Source organism: Lates calcarifer, linkage group LG1 (genome assembly GCF_001640805.2).
Source record: "Lates calcarifer isolate ASB-BC8 linkage group LG1, TLL_Latcal_v3, whole genome shotgun sequence".
NCBI lineage: Eukaryota > Metazoa > Chordata > Actinopteri > Centropomidae > Lates > Lates calcarifer.
In genome coordinates this window covers 7762602-7782647 of record NC_066833.1, presented here as the reverse complement: position 1 = coordinate 7782647, position 20046 = coordinate 7762602, and the positions used below count along the sequence as shown (strand labels likewise).

General features: G+C 43.3%; 2 protein-coding genes across 3 annotated transcripts; both read right to left on the bottom strand.

Moving 5' to 3' along the window:
* Positions 1 to 741: 741 nt before the first annotated feature.
* inhbb (inhibin subunit beta B) lies at positions 742 to 8994 on the bottom strand. The gene is made up of 2 exons (XM_018683085.2): positions 7970 to 8994; positions 742 to 3048 (listed from the first exon to the last, which is right to left on the bottom strand). Exons 1-2 carry the CDS (start codon positions 8355 to 8357, stop codon positions 2234 to 2236), a joined length of 1203 nt encoding a protein of 400 aa, XP_018538601.1. The 5' UTR covers positions 8358 to 8994; the 3' UTR covers positions 742 to 2233.
* A 2345-nt stretch (positions 8995 to 11339) lies between these two features.
* On the bottom strand, positions 11340 to 18541 carry si:dkey-3d4.3 (kelch domain-containing protein 3). 2 transcript variants are annotated; one of them, XM_018683086.2, is made up of 8 exons: positions 18425 to 18541; positions 14996 to 15188; positions 14816 to 14898; positions 14629 to 14707; positions 14020 to 14066; positions 13537 to 13657; positions 12558 to 12747; positions 11340 to 12081 (listed from the first exon to the last, which is right to left on the bottom strand). In XM_018683086.2, exons 2-8 carry the CDS (start codon positions 15162 to 15164, stop codon positions 11466 to 11468), a joined length of 1305 nt encoding a protein of 434 aa, XP_018538602.1. In that variant the 5' UTR covers positions 15165 to 15188; positions 18425 to 18541; the 3' UTR covers positions 11340 to 11465. The 2 variants fall into 2 exon arrangements, with proteins under 2 accessions (XP_018538602.1, XP_018538603.1); XM_018683087.2 differs by having other exon boundaries at positions 18440 to 18522.
* Between the last annotated feature and the right edge of the window lie 1505 nt (positions 18542 to 20046).

Here is a 20046-nt window from a genome sequence, read left to right as displayed (position 1 = left end):
TGCTGACTCATCCATCCACATACAGGTAAAGAGTTATTTACACTGATCCCTCCCTAACATGCTATTTGCCCAGCAGGCAAACAAATCTCTTTGCTCTTCTTGGCAGATCCTAATAGATACATTTAGAGTAATTATCTGGCTGATATTTTACAGGCACACGTGATGTGTTTTGATGGAGTTGCACAGAAACATTAGATGAAATGGAGCCGTTGGTAGGTGTTGGCACAGGCAGGCATTCAGTGCAGTTACACAGTGTTGACACATCTCTCCTGACATTATAGCAACTGTAAACCTGCGTTGAGAAACAGAAACAGTGTGAGAAGCTCTGCTCTGATGTAACACACTACACGACTGAACACATGCACCTCAGGAATGCTGCGCACACAAAGATACGAGCTGATACACAATGATCTGCATGCAAACATACTGTTCATCCACAGCCAGGAGAAAAGCAGGTAGGTATGTGAAGGCCTGGCAGCTGCTGTGGATGCCAGTGAAGCTGTTAATCATAATTGTAATTACTGTTCTACAGCTCGAGCTCATGAGAGACACTCAGTTCTGACAGGAGACGTGAAGTTTTATGTTTCAACCAGTGGAGACGAAGACTGGAGTGTTATTCTTGCAGCAGTCAGCTATTTCAGCCCCACCTTTTTGTTTAAGAAGGTATCAGAGATTCAGATATAAAAACATGAAAAGAATTTAAAGTTACAAAATATTTAAGAAAACATTTTATTTTACATAAACTGTACAGATGAAATTTATTTGACTAAATGATTCTTATACAGGAACTAAAAATAACTTTCTTATTAAATAGAAAACTGAAACAAAAATAGAATTAAAGATGAAAAATGAAGTGTTGCTTATTGTACAAAACAGAGAATGAAAATAGAGCTAAGAAATGAAAATCATATATCATACCCTGATACAGTGGTAGGCCTTCTGAAAATGATCAACATGTATTGTACACAGTAACTCAGTGGCCTTGCCATCTCAGTACAATAACTAAATATCATGGCCTCTTTGGTTACATTAATTAAAATACATTTGAAACAAAATTCAATTTTACTTCTATAAAAATAACATTTCAATGGCAGTTTTTGTTTCACTAATCCTGCAACTTTTCAGTGCAAACGTCACAACAATCATTCGCTTTGGAAAGGAAGCGAAAGATTACATTTCAAGTATTGATAAAGAGTTGAGGACTGAAGAGACAGACGAGGAGAGAGAGAGAGAGAGAGAGAGATGGAGAGAGCATTCAGTCTAATAGAGGATGTGGAGTATGGGTATAGGTTACTATACATTGCATAGCTCATGTGGCACTTATTTAGTGATAGGACAGGACACTCAGTTCCCCTTGGAAGGCATTTCTTTATACAAGTGCTATTCAGGGTATGCATTCAGTTTCTGCAAGTGCTGCACTGCACTGTGGACTGAAACCAGAGTCTCCAAGTCCAGGGGCCCACATGCGCCCAGCCTTGGGGCCCAGGAAGAAGCCGTTCTCTCTGTGTCTGAGTCAAGTGCACTTATGAGATCTACCTTCACCTGGTTGTCATGGCAGTAGGGCCTGCAGCACTCTGGACAGGCAGGAAGTCAAGGTTGAGGCCCGTAGTCAAATGCCAGCAGCAGCAGCAGCTCTGTGCAGGACTCTGCACTGGTGCTGCTGCTGCCAGGTGTTTAATCCTGCAAGGCATTAAGCGCTGCAGGTCTAATTCCACCAGAGAGGACAGTCAGACTGTGTCTGTCGGCATAGTAGTGAAGTGCTGGTGTTCTGAATTGTATAAGCTGATGAATTGTCAGTGCTTTCTAAAAACAAAAGTCTGTCATGTGCTTAAAGTACTTAGAGGGTTGGAGGAGCAGAGGGGGGTGAAGCCAATCATGTCATTGGCTGATCCTGTCACTTTCCTTAAGCGCTTTTTATCTTCATTCAGAGGAGATGATGGGCCATTATTTTTGACTAGAAATGGCAAACTAGAGCAAAATATCTTTTGGTGATAATCATTCCCTTCTCATCCCAGTCGCCAACACGAACGTGGACGGCGAGCGAGTCACGCAGTCTGATAAATACACACACTCGCACAAGCATGTGCAAACAACACGCACGCACACACGCACCAGTGTGTGTGTTGCTCGCTCATACAGTAGGTATAGATATATCGTATATATAACGTCCTGTTTGTACAAAAGGCCTTTCTGACTGTTCCGAGTTCAGACAGCGAAGAAGAGCTGGGTGGACTCAGGCGCAGCCACACTCCTCCACAATCATGTTGGGCACGTCCCTCTTGACAATGTTGTACTCATCGTCAAAGTAGAGCATGGACATGGTGCTGAGCTTGGTGGGGATGCAGCAGGAGTTGACCGAGCCTGGGCTCATCCCTCTCATGCGGTACTGGTTCACCACTGCCGTGTGGAAGGACGAAGCTGAGCCCGGCACGCCTGCCATGTAGGCTGGGCAGCTGCCCTCGCAATAGTTACCGTAGTAACCGGCTGGCGCGATGATCCAGTCGTTCCAGCCGATGAGGCGGAAGTCTATGTAAAACTGTTGCCGACAGCACAAGCCCCCGCTGGTGCCGTCGCACTCCAGCCCCCTCTTCCGAATGCGGTGCTTTCCATCCACCTGCCGTGCCCGCACCACCAGGAAGGGCCGGTGGGATGGATCGCCTGGGTCCACCAGCACCGGGGCCACGCTGGCCATCTCGCAGCCCTCGCAGTGGACCTCCAGGTCCTGCCTCCGGCTTCCTTTCCCAAACACGGCCCGCACTGCCTCCGACAGGGGAAAGGTGTGCCAACCACTGCGCTTCAGATCCACCCGCTTCTCCACCAGGGCCCAGCGGCGCGTTCCTCCTCCTCCGCCGCCTCCCTCTGCGCCACTCGAAGCCCCGGCCTCCTGGTAGTGGATCTTCACCGTCACCTTCCTCCGGAGACCTTTCTCAGGACCAACGGGCAGAACTCGGAAATAGAGCCACAGGTTGGCCTGGGACACGTACAGGTTCTGGTTCCCCTCGTTGGAGATGAGGAAGTACAGCCCGGACTTGGAGGACAAGTGTCCATCTGTTGGAACAAACAGGAAGAGTTTATTCAGTCGGCTGTTAATACACCTCAGTGTAAAGACAGAAAAATATCTGTGGCCAGAGATGTAAAGTAATCAGTGACATCTGTTGCTGAAGACCATGACAGGAGACTGAGAGCTCCAGGAAACTAAAATCAAACACATCTCTGTTCTTTCAAGAGAAAGGGCTGTAAAGACACACACACACACACACACACAGCATATGCTCACATACAAAGCCCCCCCCCCACAGCTTTGTCTTTAAAGATCTGTTCTCCTCTTGTTTTCACTGTTCTCCCTCAATCACGGTGTCAGGTGACCTCTGTGGCAGCTCCTGATAGGCCAGCTGTTACAGGCCAGTTCTGGGATCAGGCCCAGTTGGCCTAAGATCCAGCTTTGTAAGTGACAGGGCCAAAAAGGGAGAGAGAGGGAGAGAAGGGGAGGAAGGAGGGGGAGAGGGAAGAGAACAGAAAGGAGGAAGGTGAAGCTAAAAAAAGGGGGAAGGATGCAAGAGGAAAAGGTGGGAGGGTGGTGGACACAGCCAAGGCTCCCAGGGGGTTCACTGAGTTCGCTGTTAGCGCCCAACCTGAACCCCACCCCCACCCTACCCCACCCCCTCACCCCCCCTCCTTCCAGTGTAAGCACCCCTGAGAGTGACAGCACAAAGCCCCCTGTGAGGCACTGGGAGACAGGCGCACTGCAGCCCTGCATTCAAACGCGTGGCTCTGCAGCAAAAAGCATGATGAGGCAAAAATAAAAGCCATTTACATGACACTGGCCACTTTCCACAGCACCACAATGAAGAGATCCCGGGTGTCTAAAAGGTGGCGAAGGGCTCTCCCTATAAGTATTTTTTTCTAAGCCTAATGATGTCTTCCAAATTACCCCGAGGTAACTTGAAAGGTTTCTATTTCTGGAGGTTTGGTACAATGTGCTCCAGCAGAGCAGTGGCTTTGAAAGCAGCTAAATTACTTTGTTTGCCGACTGTTTAGTGTGTGTCAGTGTCAACAGGTGGCCACCAAAGACGGGCCCCCCTCTTTAAGACGCCTCATGCCTCTTCCTCCTGTAAACCACGGCTTTACATTCACACAGGGACCTGTTCAGACCAGCAGACCTGCAGCACGTCACACACACATCCATCCACCCATACACAGGCACACACCCAACCCCACGGTGAGCAGTACATCAAATATCAGCCTTTTCAGAACCAAAGCCTGTGGCTGCAGTATCAAGTGTGTACGGTGAAATCCATCTGAAGTGACTGACATAAAGGAATCAGCTAAACAGCAGCTTCTACCTGCGACGGCAGTAACGACCCCTCGGGGCTACAAGTAACTAACCTCACCTCATTCAGCACCGTGTGTTCATACTTGCCTCGACAGCTCCGAGCTCAGGAAAAAGAGGCAACGCATGGCAGCGAGTGTTCGGTGATGGCGTGATAAACAGACTAGCTGAAGTCAGAAGCTTTGACATTTCAGCATGTCAGTTACTGCCACAGTAACACAGAGGCTATAACTAACTTTAATTTCATTGCTGACTCGTCTGTCTTTTAATGAGTCTGTTAAATCTCAGATCACAGTTTCCTGAAGCTCAGGATGATTCGATCTAATCACTTGTTTTGTCTAAACAACTTTTCAGTACCCAAAGATTTTCAGATTAATGTTACATAAGACAAAGAAACACAGTAAACTCTCACAGTCAGGAGGATAAAACTAGGAAATGTCTGACAAAGTTCCTTAAAAAATGATCCTCAATCAATTATTCAACTAATCTTCAGCTCTGATTCAGAGCCACACTCTACAGCTTTTTATGAACCACTGAATAATGACACTGAAACAGTGCAGACACCGAACCGAGTGCAATGAATGAATTTGAGATTGAGGACATCAACTACAACTAAAACATAAACTGAGTAACATTACAGTACATTATGTTACATGATCATCTTCAGCAATGTTTGCCAGTTGTCACAGAGCTGCAGACGTCCAGTTTCCTGTTCAGGACTTCTCATCCACGTTTTCCTCTTTTCTAAAATCTGCAATTCTGTGACAAACAGCAAACTCCATCTGCTGATGAAGATCATGGTGTATGACTGACAGCAACAGCTACTAAAGGGAGCTTCAGGTGAGACTGTTTTATCAACCTCAGAAAGTCAAGAATGAACCAAAGGCTTCAACTAAAGTTCTGAGAAAAGAGGAAATAAAACACTGATCATCCAGCTATTACTTGATGAAGTATCTGAATGATTCACTGAGCAGAGCACGAACAACCACTCAGATACGTTTTAACCACTTTTTATGTTGTGTACAACTTTGATCACATCACTTCCTCAGTACTGAGATTGTACATCAACATACTACATGACTTATTTTGACCAGGTTCCTTTTACACAGCAGACTGTTCCAGTGTTTGCTGGCCCTGACACGCCTCACCTGACCCCACAGTGGAAAGGTTGTTAGTGAGTATCGGCAGGCAGGGACACCTGGGTGGGCTTGTGAGGATAAAGAGCTGCTTCAGCGTGTCTCCACCTGTGCCACTGAGTCAGGGAAGAGGCCACAGAGGCAGGCAGCTCCAGAGCTCATTACTCAAAGCCGCTGTCGACAAAGACCACATGGCGTGGAGGGACGAGGGTTCAGCGCAGAGTGTTTGTAGCTCTAACATTATGTATTCAGAGCCGTCCTTCAGAATCGAGTCTCGGCTGTTCGGGAATTCTACAAAAGGTGAGGATGTGTGGGAGGAAGGTGAAGAGGATGGATGGCTGAGATGCTGGACTTTTAAAACATTTAAAGCCACTACGACTCTGTTGTTGTCACAGCTTTACTCCAGGGAAATTTTTAATAATGTTGCGTAAATCATTTATAGGATCACATGCTGCACAGAGGCAGCCGGGCCCATTGACTGAAACACACACTTGTGAGTGAATGTGGAAAATGTCTGGACCAGGTCCAGGAGCTCCATGACTGACAGCTCCTGGTGAAAGAGTTGTGTCCTGAAGTAAACCTGCCAACTGATCCTCTGGAGGAACCGGGCCGGAGTTAATGACCTCCCATAATGAAGTCTTAATTCCATGTCTTGGACCACTCGCCACAAGTTCATTGGGTCCAAATGACCATAGTGAGCAATCAAGAACCGCAGATCTAAACTTCTCCATCGACCCCTCTCTCTTTTGCCCTCCCTCCTTCCCGCTCCGCTCCCGTGGATACGGGACACCAAATCCCTCAGTGAGGACCCATGGGACCGTGTCAGAGGAGAAGGGAGATTGGCATTGTTTCCCTCACCTGCCCAGGGCCGCTTGGCAGACCTCGTACCTCTGCGTTACCGCAACCGGAGATAAGGATCCGCGGTTAACCCTGTGCCGAGGGGAAGCTGAGGACACGAGCTGACCTCCCTGCTCCACACAGAAACACCTATCCACATCCATTTGTTGGCTCGCTGTTTGCTAAACATATGCCAACCTCACACCCCCACCCCCACACCCCCAACCTGCCTTGTCCTAAACTGTGACAACAACAATTCAGGCTCCCTCATGCTTGGGGGACAAGCTCCCCTGGCTTCAGAGCTTTCTGGAGACCTTGCCTCTGAGCCATGCCCCGGCTGGCAGCATCTGATCTGGGGGGGTGAGAGCCAGCTGGCCAGGAGGCAGACGGGGTCTAAGGAGCAGGGACTGGGGCCAGCTCCATGGTACAATGGCACACAAAATGCTCAAAGGTGTGAGGAAGAATGGAAGCAGAAAAAACAGAAGAAGAAGAAGAAGAAGAAGAAGCAAAGGAGCCCAGCGAACCTTTGGAACGACAAAAACATTCTTTACAACTCTGCAATATGGGCACACACACACAATATCAACCCCCCTCTACTGCCATCACCAGTGCCATACCCCTCCACCCACACTCCCCCAATCCAACCCTGCATGGACTCAGATGTCTCATGCATTATTCTGAGCAAAATCTTTTGTTTTCCCTGGCTTTTTTTTTCTTCTTAACGTTGACATGTTGTGTTCAGCAGGAACACATAGTGCTCTTATAATAATTGCTTGGCTTTTGTTCCCTTGTCATGAGGGTGCTCAGATCATTCCCATTGGAAGGCAGGACCCAGCAGTCCATTCAGGCTAATTGTACCGGCAGAGCCAATGGGAAAGGATGGTGGACAGGATGGTGTGTGCATGTATGTGTGTGTGTAGGTGCCTGTGTGTGTGTTTAAGACATCCTATTTTGGTGTCTTTAATTGTATGTTTTCTTTTTGTTAAACTAACAGTTTGTGTCAAAGATGTTCTCACAGCCTGAACTGACAATTATTGGATTCTGTCAAACACAGATGATTTTAGGTGTGTGTGTGTGTGTGTGTGTGTGTGTGCATTTAAGCCTGTGTATGTGCAGGGAGGGGGGTGTGTGTGAGAGGGAAAGAGAAGAGAGAGGAAAGGGTGTTCTCTTTGGACTTCTGAGAATTAGTTAGATACACATTCTTAGAGGAAGGGATAAATGGCCAATTGAGGGACTTTGTCCGTATTTAAAAGAGGGCTTTATACATTGAGTATTGAGTGTGAGCTCAGCTTTGGTGATGAAATTGGATTCAGAGGTTCTTTTTATCCCCTAGACAACACATGGGGGTAATTTAAGGACTCTTTCTTTATTGTCATTTCTTTTTGATTTGAAGCAGGAGGATTTAATACCGAGTCTTCAGGCAGGACTGAACTGTGATGAAAATAATGATCCAGTTGGTTTGTGGTATTTTTGAACAGTTGCATTGTTTCGTCTGTTCTGTCTCTTCTGGTTAGTCAGAAGAAACAGAAACACTGTGAATAAATGAGCCTGATGTTGGGTTATCATCTCACCTGCTCCCTTGCGCTGCCTATTGTATAAAGTCAGAAGGTGAACGGGTTCAGCCAGGGGTCGGTTTAGATGTGTGCAATTAATTATTGATTACTACCTGATTCGGCGAAGCTGATAATTTCTGAGGTCTCTGCCTGGACCTCGTTGTTGAAGGCAGCCTGCCCGTCAAAGCTGGGGATCTCCACCCGGCCGTCCTCCCGCACTTTGCCCGCGTGCAGCCTCCTCAGCGCCGTCACCATCGCAGCTTTTGGGATGGGATGGGTGATGTTGGGTCTGTCCCTCATCTGCAGCCGGCTCAGTATGTGCCTCTTCACCGCCTCCAAAAAGTCCACGTTCACCCGTTCCGACTGATCCGGTGCCCTCAGGCCGCAGGACGCGCACGACTCCTGGGGCGAGCTTTGAGTCTCCGTCCCGGTCACTGAGCCGCAGCGCACCGACAGAGAGCACGCGACTAAACAGGACAATGCCAAAATATAGAGGCTCATTTTCTTTATAAACCTACAGTTACAGTCCAAACTGGTGTTCAGGATCAGGATGAACACATTAAACACACACACTGAGCTTAAAGCTACTTTAATTTAAAACATGTGAGAGTTCCGGGTGGACATCCACTGATTCAGTCTGCAGAAATCCACAGAGGTGAATGAAAGCCGTGTATTCCAACCACACAGAGACCTGACTCCACTCCGCTCCTGTCACTCACTTATCCAACAACGACTCTCTTCTCTGCGCTAAATAAGAAAAGTTCATGTCTCTGACTGCGAGGCGCACTCAGGAGTTCTGATTGCCAGACCACGTTCACTTCAGACCTGGGATCGATCAAAACAAACATGCAGACCGCCTCTCCGGTTCTGTCTGAATAAAAAACACTTCAGCGTCCACAGTCGTTCGGTCCCCGTTTGTCCCATTCAAAACACAAACACTCCACCTTTCTACAGCTGCGGTCCCACCGAGGAGAAAACAGCGCGCGCTAAGTTCCCGTGTATTTAAACGTCTGCGCTCGGGTACCGTGTCCCGTGCGCGGCTGTGGATGGGTCAGCTCCGTGCGCCCTGCAAGATGCTGCTCACTGGGACCCTGGTCTCCCTTTGCAATCACGACAACAGGGGCTCCGCTCACCCAAAGTTTTTATACAGGAGTGGAAACCACGTGGGGATTTCCACCAACTGGATGCAACGATTTATTAAGACTACTACGTCCGAGAAGCACGACTCCGTTGATGGAACAAGGTTTTATTATGGTAACACGCCTGCCCCACACAGGTTGCATAATTATTATTATTATCAGTTTTTCAGCCCCGAGGCTCGGCTTATTTCTCTGCTGCCTGAAACATCATTTGATCATCACAGGTGTCGAAGACGCAGATTTAGTTTGGACACAGTTGAGTCTCCGCAGAGGTCAGGTCACATTTTAAAGACCAAACTCATGTTATCATATAAAACATGATCTACATTAATATGATAAACCACACAGGACCCTGTCAGCCTCCTGAAATCAGACCTTTTATGTTATGACAAACTTTCAAATAATAAACGTAATATATAAAATGAAATGTATAAATAGAATATTTAGAAATATGCAGGATGACTAATATAAAGGATCTGGATGAGGTCATGTATAAAAAAACTGGAACTTAAGTCAAGTGAGTTCATGGCTGGTTAGAATTCAGATTACCAAACAAATAGCGCCATCTACAGATCAAAAGTTCTCATTACACAGCATCAATAAGATGATTGATAGATACATAGATAGATAGATCTATGTGAACCCGGTGTCATTTTCCTGATTGACTTAAACACTAAACATTATTTTAGTTCATTATTTGATTTTGTTGCAGTTTCTTCTCACAGGCTGAGGAAAACACAGCAGTAGACCAGTCATGAGCATTTGTTACAGAAAATCTCAGTTCTTTGTTGAGTATAAGAGGTCATTGGGGGACTCTAGAAAATTGAACGGTTCTTGTAAGAAAGAACCGTTAAAGGAGCTTGTTTCTTTTAGGAACCTCCAAGGTGCTGGAGGTCTCATTCAGATTAAAAAGGAATTCCTCCAGAAGCTGAGCTGAAGAAAAGTGTTCACTGGAAACCACTATGGAGGTTATAGGTTATCAAGGGTTTCTCCAGGAACATCATCCTTACTTTAAAGTCATGTAATTTTAAGTTCTTTGAGTGCCTTGTTGGATATTTGAGGAACCTATAAGGGTTCTTGAAGCAGCTCAGATATGTTGTTCCTTATGTTTCCTGTTGACTATTCCATCTTCACATTAAATGGTGTTTGGTTGAACTGTTCATAACTCATGCCAACACTAATTCCAAAAAGGCTGGGAACCACTTTTATGTTATGCCAAATGAAATAATGGATTAGGACGGGCTGGCCTGCTGCAGGACACACAGGACATGTTCTCTTAGAATCACTTTACACCTTTAATGTCATTAGAATGTCAAAGTGTAACAGGAGTTAATAAGGTTAGAGCTTATACAGAAATCAAACATTAATTCAGTTATTTGTTCAGTTATATGTTATTTCAATTCTAGTGGAGCTCCCAAAGTTTCCACTGATACCAAATATGTTTTGCTTAATTTTGGGGTAATGTGTTTAAAACAATGGAGGACACATTTAACACAGTTTTGGGTTTAAATATTTCCCTTGTGGTGAATATTTTATACTTTAACTGAAGAGCTGGATAAAGTCAGACTGTGTAGAATAAGATGAATTTAACAACCTAAAGAGAGAAATACTGGATTATCTTGTATTTTTCTTGTTAACAAATCCCACGAGAAGACTAAAACTAGTGTTAATCTGTCTCTCGGTCTCGGTCTCCAAGCCCACTGAGCCACACTGAAGTAATCATAAATATAAATGTTTAAAATACTGTATGGTGCACATATATAGTTTAAAAAAACAACAACAAAAAAAAATGAGTAATTTCTTAAAACAGCTGGACACTGTGTTAAACAACAGGAAACAAAGTGTGTATGAGAGGTAAATTGAGAATTAATTTTAAACTAACTCACACAAGCCTCTGTGCTCACAGTAATTCTTCCCTGAGCAAACATCAGATTTCTATTCCGGAGAACATCTGACAACAAGACAGATTCTTTAATGACAGACTAGTTTATGATGGGCTCCAGCTGTACTTTAACCTCAGGTCCATGAGTCACCTCGTTAATCTCCTGTGCCTGAACTCACTGCAGTTACTAGTTAGATGAGCAGCAAAACTCTGGAGCTCTGGCGCCATCTTGTGTCATATTCCAGCCATTATCGTCTCTGTTATGTGTTTGTAGTATGTAAGGCAGCTGTGCAGTATCTTTAACAGATGTGGGAGCTCATGGGGCTGAACACCAAACTGTCACAGCAGTCAGTTTGTATGTTTGTGTAGTAAAGTCTGCTCAGTGCACTGTATACCTGACAACACAAAGACACAACCTGTGTATGTACTGGATTGTTTTCAGTTACACACAGTAGCTGGTGGTGACTTTTCTTAAAGACATTTTCTAATCCTTTATTTGAATTCTGTAAAAAGGATGTGCATGTCACAAATCATCACATATCAATTCACAGTATTATATAAATATATCCAGTTATTTCCCTGACGCTGTCAGGAGTCGGTCAGAGTCATCTGCCAAACAGAGATAGGACTGTGACTTTTACAGGGTCTTCCTCCGAGGACCAGCAGCATATCAGGCAGGTGCTGGATGATATCCTCATTGAGCAGGTCCTCCTCTGTGCAGCCCCACTGTTTGCGGAAAGTTTTGTTTTCAAAGGTCAAACAGTTTCCCATGTGTTGTGCATCCTTCCCCATCAGGCCCTCTTTGCTGTCGCTCAGCATTCTGGTGCTGCAGCACTTGTTCAGGCTGAACGTCTCCAGCTCTATCGCTCCCTCTGAGCCAAGAAACGTGAGAGGTGGAGCAGGGAAACACTTGTTCTTGAAGGGCCTGAGTTTGTCATCCAGCAGCCTGGGATGGAGTCCTGAGTTGGAGGACTGGCTGCTGGTGTTGGACTTGTAGCTGGGACCCAGTCCAGTGCAGCAGTGGTGGATCTTGTCTGGGGGGCTGGAGCCTGGCAGCGTGGCGACCTGCCCCCAGGTGTGAGTGGTGAAGCTGTACCTCCACAGGCAGTTCTTTGGAGAGCTCTGGCTCTCACCTCCTCCAAAAAGAAGCATACTATCCTTGTAGGCCACAGCTGAATGGCCCATCAGTCTGGAGGGACCGGACCTGAGGACAACAACCAGAAGTGGAGTCAGCAGGAAGTAACGCACAAAATAATGTTCATCCTGTATATTGGCCTTTCCTCTTTTTCTGTATGTGATCCCTGCTGTGACAGAGAGAGGCTGGAAATTTTCACATTATACTTAAAGAACAAATACTGTAGCTGAAGAATCAGGAGAATTCATATCAGCTCCTGAAACTGTTTTAAATAAACCAAAGCAGCCAGCTGTTGGTGGAAGGTCAGACTGTTACTGATCAATGGTGCCATTAAACATCAGGATTCATTCACTGTGAGCAGGAAACCAGCGTCTTCAGGCCATCATTCAAACAAACTAACAGCTGTCTGCTTCACATGCTGATGCTAAGAGACTAACCAGCTAGCTCCCAGGCTAACTGTTAGCTGCTAGCTGTTGTTTACTATTAAAGTTCCTCAGCAGTCTTCAGGTGTGGAGCCACAGCCAAAAGACAAAGTGAGGACTCACTTGGTTCTGAGGGAACTCCACATGTGGTTGGTGGAACTCCACCTCCAGAAGTCTCTCTGCTCCCGCAAACCTTTCAGACCCCCAAACAGGTACATGCAGTCCTGGTAGGCCATGGCTGAATGACTGTGTCTGGGTCCTGGTCCTAGTGAGCCCTGCAGGGAGTCACTCAGCAGGGACCAAGCCATGGTGTCTGAAATAAACACAGTGTGTACAGTTAATGCAGATGACTGCGTGTGGTCATCAAAGTTGTCAGGTGCTAACATCCCTCATCCCTGCTGTGTGTCGACAGTAGTTTCCCTGTCTCAGTTCAATGTATGTAAGAACCTGCTGTGTCTCAGAGGTAAACTTACAGAGGTTGGCCTTTGTTCTGTGACTGTCTGGTTATCAGTGCTTTGATACCTGACAGATTCTCTGACCGCAGAACACACAGACTTTAGCTGAAGTACCTACAACTTTAAAAATGTGTAAGTGTAGCTGTAACACTGGTGAGTTGGGTTGATTTCTGGTTTGGCAGTCTGGTCCAGTATGGTACCTTAAACCAGTTGAACTAATATTTGTCATTATAACTGCACTGATGTGACACATTTCATATCTGAAGCTGATGAAAAGGCTCCACTGTTGCACAGACGGACCAGAGGGACAGTATTCTGGACCTTCTGCTTCAACATCCATCACCTATATCTGCTCATTGTTTTCTACTTCAACACAACTTTGGAAACGTTAAGTTGAATGGTTGTGCGAGACATAAAAACACTATGATTGTGATGCCGCTTCACTCTCTGCTTCTTCTTCTTTAGTGTTCATCAGTCAGAGGTGTGTTACTGCCACCCTGTGAACTGGAGTCTCTACACTCTCAGTCTCATTATGTTCCACTCTGGAGCATCTGCTGAGTCAGGTGTGACACCTAGTGGTCCAGTGTTTGCTGCAATCTCAAAACAGTTTGAATTTTTTATTAGAGTAAAATCAACTTTAATCTCACCACAGTCCAGGCTCCAGAAGTCCTGTGAGGATCCTTTCATGTCTATGAAGCCTCCATACACCAGCATGGCAGAACCGATCACCACAGCACTGTGTCCTTTTCTGTTGGTGGGCATTTGTATCTACACACACACACACACACACACACACAGAAACACATATACAAACATGTACACACACATCTGTTAGAATTGGTCAAACATCTGTTAAAAGGTCACTACAGTGATGAGGTCTGAGGCTCGCTGCCAGTCATTTTCCAGTCATTTTCCTGCTGTCAAAACAGTTATTTTCCTGCTGTACTTCATTCAGTACTTGATACTCAGAGTGTAGTTTTCTTTACCAGCTGACTACACTACAGCACTACATTATATCAAGGACTCAGTGCTGAACAGGCAACTATTATCATATTAAAACAATATTTGGAAGGGAATGTGACCAGAGGAGATGACAGTGGTTTGATATCTGTGTCAGATCATCTCTGTACCTGAGGAGAGCTTGTCTTTCCCTGCCACTGAACCCATCTCTGCTTCACTGAAACACACAACAGAGAAATAAAGTAGAGTTTAGGTGAAGAATGAAGCTACAGATAAATATAGCGAACAGTATGGTTATGGTATACAGGTTAATCAGAGATGAACACTGGTTTTCTTTAAATGATCCACAGTGAATTTCTGGGTCTGATTCCAGCAGTTTAAGCTGCTGACTATCACTCAGATCAGTTCAGATCAGTACTTTTTTCTTGAGATCAGACCATTTGATCTAATTACAGCTAATCATAGAATTCATTAATATAGTTAATGTAATAATTCAATCTAGCATTTTATCTTATAAATAAAAAAGATTAACTATCTTTTATCTCATGCTGTTACTCTGACTTTGTCCTCAGTCCAAACATTTACAAGGTGTTGTTTCAGAGATAAGTGGTGTGGCAAACACAGAGTGAATTAAAGTTTACAGAGGTTTCACACACAACTCTGAAGCAATGAGACTGGATTCAACAAGCAGCAACACGTTCAGTCTGTGGAGCCTGAGAATGTGCTGACATCCTGAACACTGTCAGTGCTGCACCGTGTTCTTCCACTGTGAAACTCACCGATGTCAAATACCCACAGGACACATCTGCACTGGGTGTAGGCAGAATCCAACAAACCTCCAAACACGTACAGGAAACCCTGCAATGGTCAGAGCCCTTAGACACATTATTCACAGACTGACTTATATTAACAGATGTAGAATCAGCATCTTTTTATACTGTTGAAAGTGATGATAGAAAAATGTACCTCATGAGCCACCATAGAATGTTCCTCTAGTTCTTCTGGTGCAGCTTCACCGGTGCAGCTCAGCTCTGTCCACTCGTTACAGACTGAGGTAATGGACACATTAATTTAACTGGTTCATGTAGAACACTGGCATTAACCCATCAGATCTCAGTGAATCTAGTTTGTGAATCTCACTCTTACCGACGTTGTACCTCCAGAAGTCCTTGAGACAGCGGTTGTCTCTGCCTCCCAGGACGTAGATGTTTCCATCATGGCTGCAGCAGGCGTGTTTGTAGCGGTCACAGGGAGACTGGCGGCTCTGAGGGAGCTGAGTCCACAGACTGGGACTACTATGACTCATAGTTGGCATCCTCTGCTCTTACTGGACCATTTTCTAAAACAAGCAACACAACAGTGTTAAGAAATGTTCTAAACACAGTACACAACATCCCCACAGCCCTGTCACAGCTTCAACTTCTGTTTTTCTCAGCAGATCAAAATGTAAACAGATTGTTAGCGATTTATAGGTGACAAAGAAATAAACTAGAAGCTGATATTTCAGTCAGAGTTTATCATCCAGCACTGGGCAGTAAAACAATAATTATCCTGATATAAAATCACACTGCAATGTAAAATAATGATAGGATTTTCCTTAAAAAACATAGAAGAAATGCCTGATATAAAAACTGTGAATACCATCACAGGAATAGAAACATGCATCTCAGTCATGTTTTAAATTAGTTAGAGTTTATCATTACAATAGTTTCTATAGTTTTTCTCAGATTAGTTAAATGATGTTAAACACTCCTCTGTTTCTTGTTTTGACCATAAAGAAAAGTTTAAAACCACAATTAACATCTGATGTCTTTCTCTCAGGAGCAGAAATCAAACTTTAAACTTGAGAGAATTAGATGTGATAATTCTCAAAACTGACTGATGGTTTATTAAACTGATGCTGGACACATGATTTACAGACTCTCATCAGGCTGAGGTTCAGAGCTGGAGCAGCAGGACCAATCTGTTAACATCAGTGGACCTGTGGTACTTTTCAGAGCACAGAACCACAGCTCCGTCTCTCTGGTTGTTCCATCAAACATCTCCAGGGGAAAACCTGCTGTAGCACTTTAACCCACAGTGATAATGATTCTAACAGGCAGGTCCCTGGTGATGTTGTGGCTCTGATCACAAACAGTGAAGCTAACAGATGATCTGTTAACCCTCTACCTCTGACAATACCTGATATCCTCCACCTCTCTCCAACAGACACAGCACAGGTGTAAGGTGTGATGAGTTGGTGTGTGTTAGCAGAATAGCGTTGGTTGTTGTGTTCCTGGTGTGTTCAGCTGGGACCGTCACCTGACTGCTGCTATAGGCTCAGTGTCAGGGGAGAAACCTTGTGACTGTCATGACTTAGATTTTTCTGTTTATATCTGATCACTTGGGCAACAGAGTTATGACCTGGTGATCACTTAGATCAACTCTCTGTAGCTGAGACAAGAGCCAGCAGCAGATCCTCACATCTGAGGAGCTGCAACCATCAAACACTTCAACTGACTTAAACTATTTTAATTATCTGAAATTTTATAAGATAAAGAGTACGGTCTGGATCTTCCTCTATATGCACAGTGCCTTGAGATAACTTCTGTTGTGAATGGGTGCTATATGAATAAAATTGACTTGACTAATTAATCAGCTAATTATTGCTGCTCTAGGCTACAACACTAACTATACACAGTGGTAAAACATAATCCTATATCTGAGGCCTTAAAGTAACAGATTTATTAGGGCTGAGTCAGCGGTAAGAAAAGGAGAAGGAAACATTCATTGAGAAAACTGATGACTCACCTAAACAGCCTTTTACAATATTCATGAAGACAGAGCACATGTTGAAGTGTCAGATCTGTGTGTTTGGTAATCAGCACAGTAACGTTCCATGCTGTGACATCTATGACTGAAGCTTTTCCACAGTCTAAACTAAAACCTCTTCACCTTGATGACAACATGGCTTCAAACACATCTTATCAATGAGTCACATGAGCAAACAGCTCTGAGGTCGTGGCTTTACAGAAACACACCTCGCTCTGGACTGTACAAACACCTGATTGTTACCTGTATAGAAAGCCACCTCGTTTGTTATATAGATAAAAAACATAATACTTCACCCACAGAAAAGAGACAAAATAAATACAGGAAAGATAAAAGATAAAGGTTTAATTAAACACTAGAAGATCAAAAATGCAGAAACCTCAGGGCAGAGGTAAAGTATATTAAAATAAAATTAATTATCAACATACAGCACAACACACTGCATCACAATCTAAAACAGATAAATACAACCTTTGTGTCTGATTGTTTATTAAACCTTGGTATGATTTCTGACTGTGTAGTTTGTAGTGTTGTTGTATTGGAATGTAATCTGATCACTCAATGTATTTGTACGATACTCCACTGAAAGTCTGTGTCTCAGTTTATTCAGATATCAGAGCAAACAGACTACAGTCTGCTGAGGAAACCCTACAGTGACATGTTGATAAGTCCACATGGCCCTGTCAGACTTTTCTCATTCATTTGGATATAAAAAAACGGATGTTAGCTCATGTCCTACCCACAGCTCAATCCTCAACACCTCCACTGAATGTCATCAGCTCCATCCTCTCTGAGTCTGAGGTCCTAAAACTTGTCTAACCCCAGATTACTTTAACCACTTGACCCTTCCTAACCCAAACCCTCACTGCTGGGTAACAGGTGGATGCTAAGACGTTAAAGCTTTTATTACTAAAATATCCTAAACAATAACGCGTTTACTGTCATATTATAACACTGATAAAATAATGTGACCCATTAAAACCAACAGCTAATGGAACATTACGGCTGTTTTTCTTTTCCACAGATGCTGAAACGCCACCACAACCTCCACCCCTCAACCCGATCGATCGAGGCAGATGCCTGCTCGAGGTTTCTGCCTCTGTCGCCTGGTGCTGTGATCATTTCAGGTCAGCTCCAATGATAATACATACAGGACCACGTCCCTCTGACTTTACAGCTGTTAAATCTCTGTTACAGTTTTTTCCGTTGACTGGCTTCTTTCAGGAAACTGGACTTCCTCCCATTGTGCGACATTACTTATCTATTATCTAATTCGCTGAGCACGTTTTCTTTTTAGAAAAGTGTGTAGTCTACAAAGTATCTGATGAACACCGTTAATTACCGTTACCCAAACTATGTAACTAACTAACGTTCGTCGACTTCTTGTGAACGACAGGACGACCGTTAACTCCCGGTCCTGTTTCCAGGGGGACGACAGAATACTTTATATTTAGAGTGTGAACACTACTTAACAAACCTGACATAGTTATTACGTTATTACTTTTCATGTCACATCAGTGAATGTGTTATTCAGAAAAACAAGTAAATCTAAAGCACAAACATGATGAAGAGGTTTAACGTTGAAGCTGAAGAGGAAATGAAAATACCAACTTTCCTTCTTTATCGACTGTCACGGTATGCGATTAAAATACGGCAAAACAGCTGGCGTTTTAGTTCCAGGTCGTTTTTAGACTCTGATACGCTGTAACAGGCGTCTCATGAACGACGGAATACTTGTATTAAACACAAATTAATTTTACTTACTTTACTTTTACTTACGGTTTCCTCTCAGCTCCTCTTCTCCTCGTCTAGTCGAGGTCTCCCTGGAAAGCATAAACGGGCTGGTGGTACATTCAGCGACACCTCGTAAAACTGCACCTCCTCACTGGGAAGTGAAAATACTAAACTGTGTACAGAGGTGCGTTTTTGTCGGAAATAACATTTCATTAGTAAGAATCTTTACTGCAGAGGTGTTTGAAAAAGAACTATATTCACACGTATTGGATTCAGTTTTGAAAAAAACAGTAACACGATTTTTACTGGTCTAATGTTAAAACACAGAGTTTTTATTCACATTTAGATCACACTGGACCAGGGACCGATCAGTGACACTGTACTCAGACTTGTGAAATATGAACTAGATTTTCCCAGACCAACTAAAGTCTCTGTAAAACAGCGTCAGATTAGTGAAACCTTGTGAAAACACAAAAGATGAAGTTTTACTGCTTTTTCTAACCATTTAACTATATTAAAAATAGTAAAAATGTCAAAAGATTCAATAGTATAGCAAGTCATAAAAAATGTCATAGTATAGTATGTGGTCAAAAACATGATAAAAACGTCATAGTATAGTATGGTATCAAAAATGTCAAAAAATGTCATAAAAAATGTCAAATGCATGGCATTGAAAATGTGATTATAGTATGGCATCGAAAATGTGCTGAAAACATCATAGTATAGTATGGCGTCGAAAATGTAAAAAAAAATGCAATAAAAAAATGTCAAATGCATGGCATTGAAAATGTGATTATAGTATGGCATCGAAAATGTCTTTTAAAGAGGTGAAAAAGGTTAATAGATAAATATATAAGTAGACAAGTAAATAGATAAATAAATGAATGAAAATATACATAAAAAAATGAAAGTGAATGAACTGGATGAAAATAGATGAAGATAGATGAAAATGGGTTTATGTTTGAATATGGATTCTCCATCTGGATCATTATGGATCCTATAAAGGTTTCCTGTTCAATTTTACTGTTTTTCAGAGGTCAAAACCTCTGTGGTAGGTGAGAGAGAGAGAGACAGAGAGAGAGAGAGAGAAAAGTTTCTTTAATAAGGGTGAGTCAGAAGGGAGATTGGTTGTTGTTAGGTACAGATTGGTGTTAGACTTCAATGGTTCTGAAGATGAGTATTAAATAGTATCTATGATACTTATCTTTATTCTCGTCAAACAAGGAGAGCCTGTTCTCATTCCAGATTCAAATGTTATATACTAAGTGTTTTGGGGAAATAAGATCAATTATTTTGTTTCTCCTTACTGTTTCCTTTTTGGTCCTTATGCTATCTAATAAATTATTTTATATATCTAAGAAGAATTGATAAGTCTTCTTTAGATTTTATTGGTCTTTATTAAGTATTTAAGATTTGAACAATTTAATAATTTCAACAATTAAACAACTTGTTTCAATTTTGAGATTTTTATTGAAAGGTAATGGGAAAGGATGAACTAATGTATATTATGCTACTAATAAACTGTTTAAGACTGGCCAATTAAGCTCAGTCAAACTTTATTAATTACCGGTTTTGAAAAAAGGTGATGATGATAATAATAATTAAATTGGACTATGTACAGTTCTGTTTCTTGGCCATTTTATGAAAGTCTC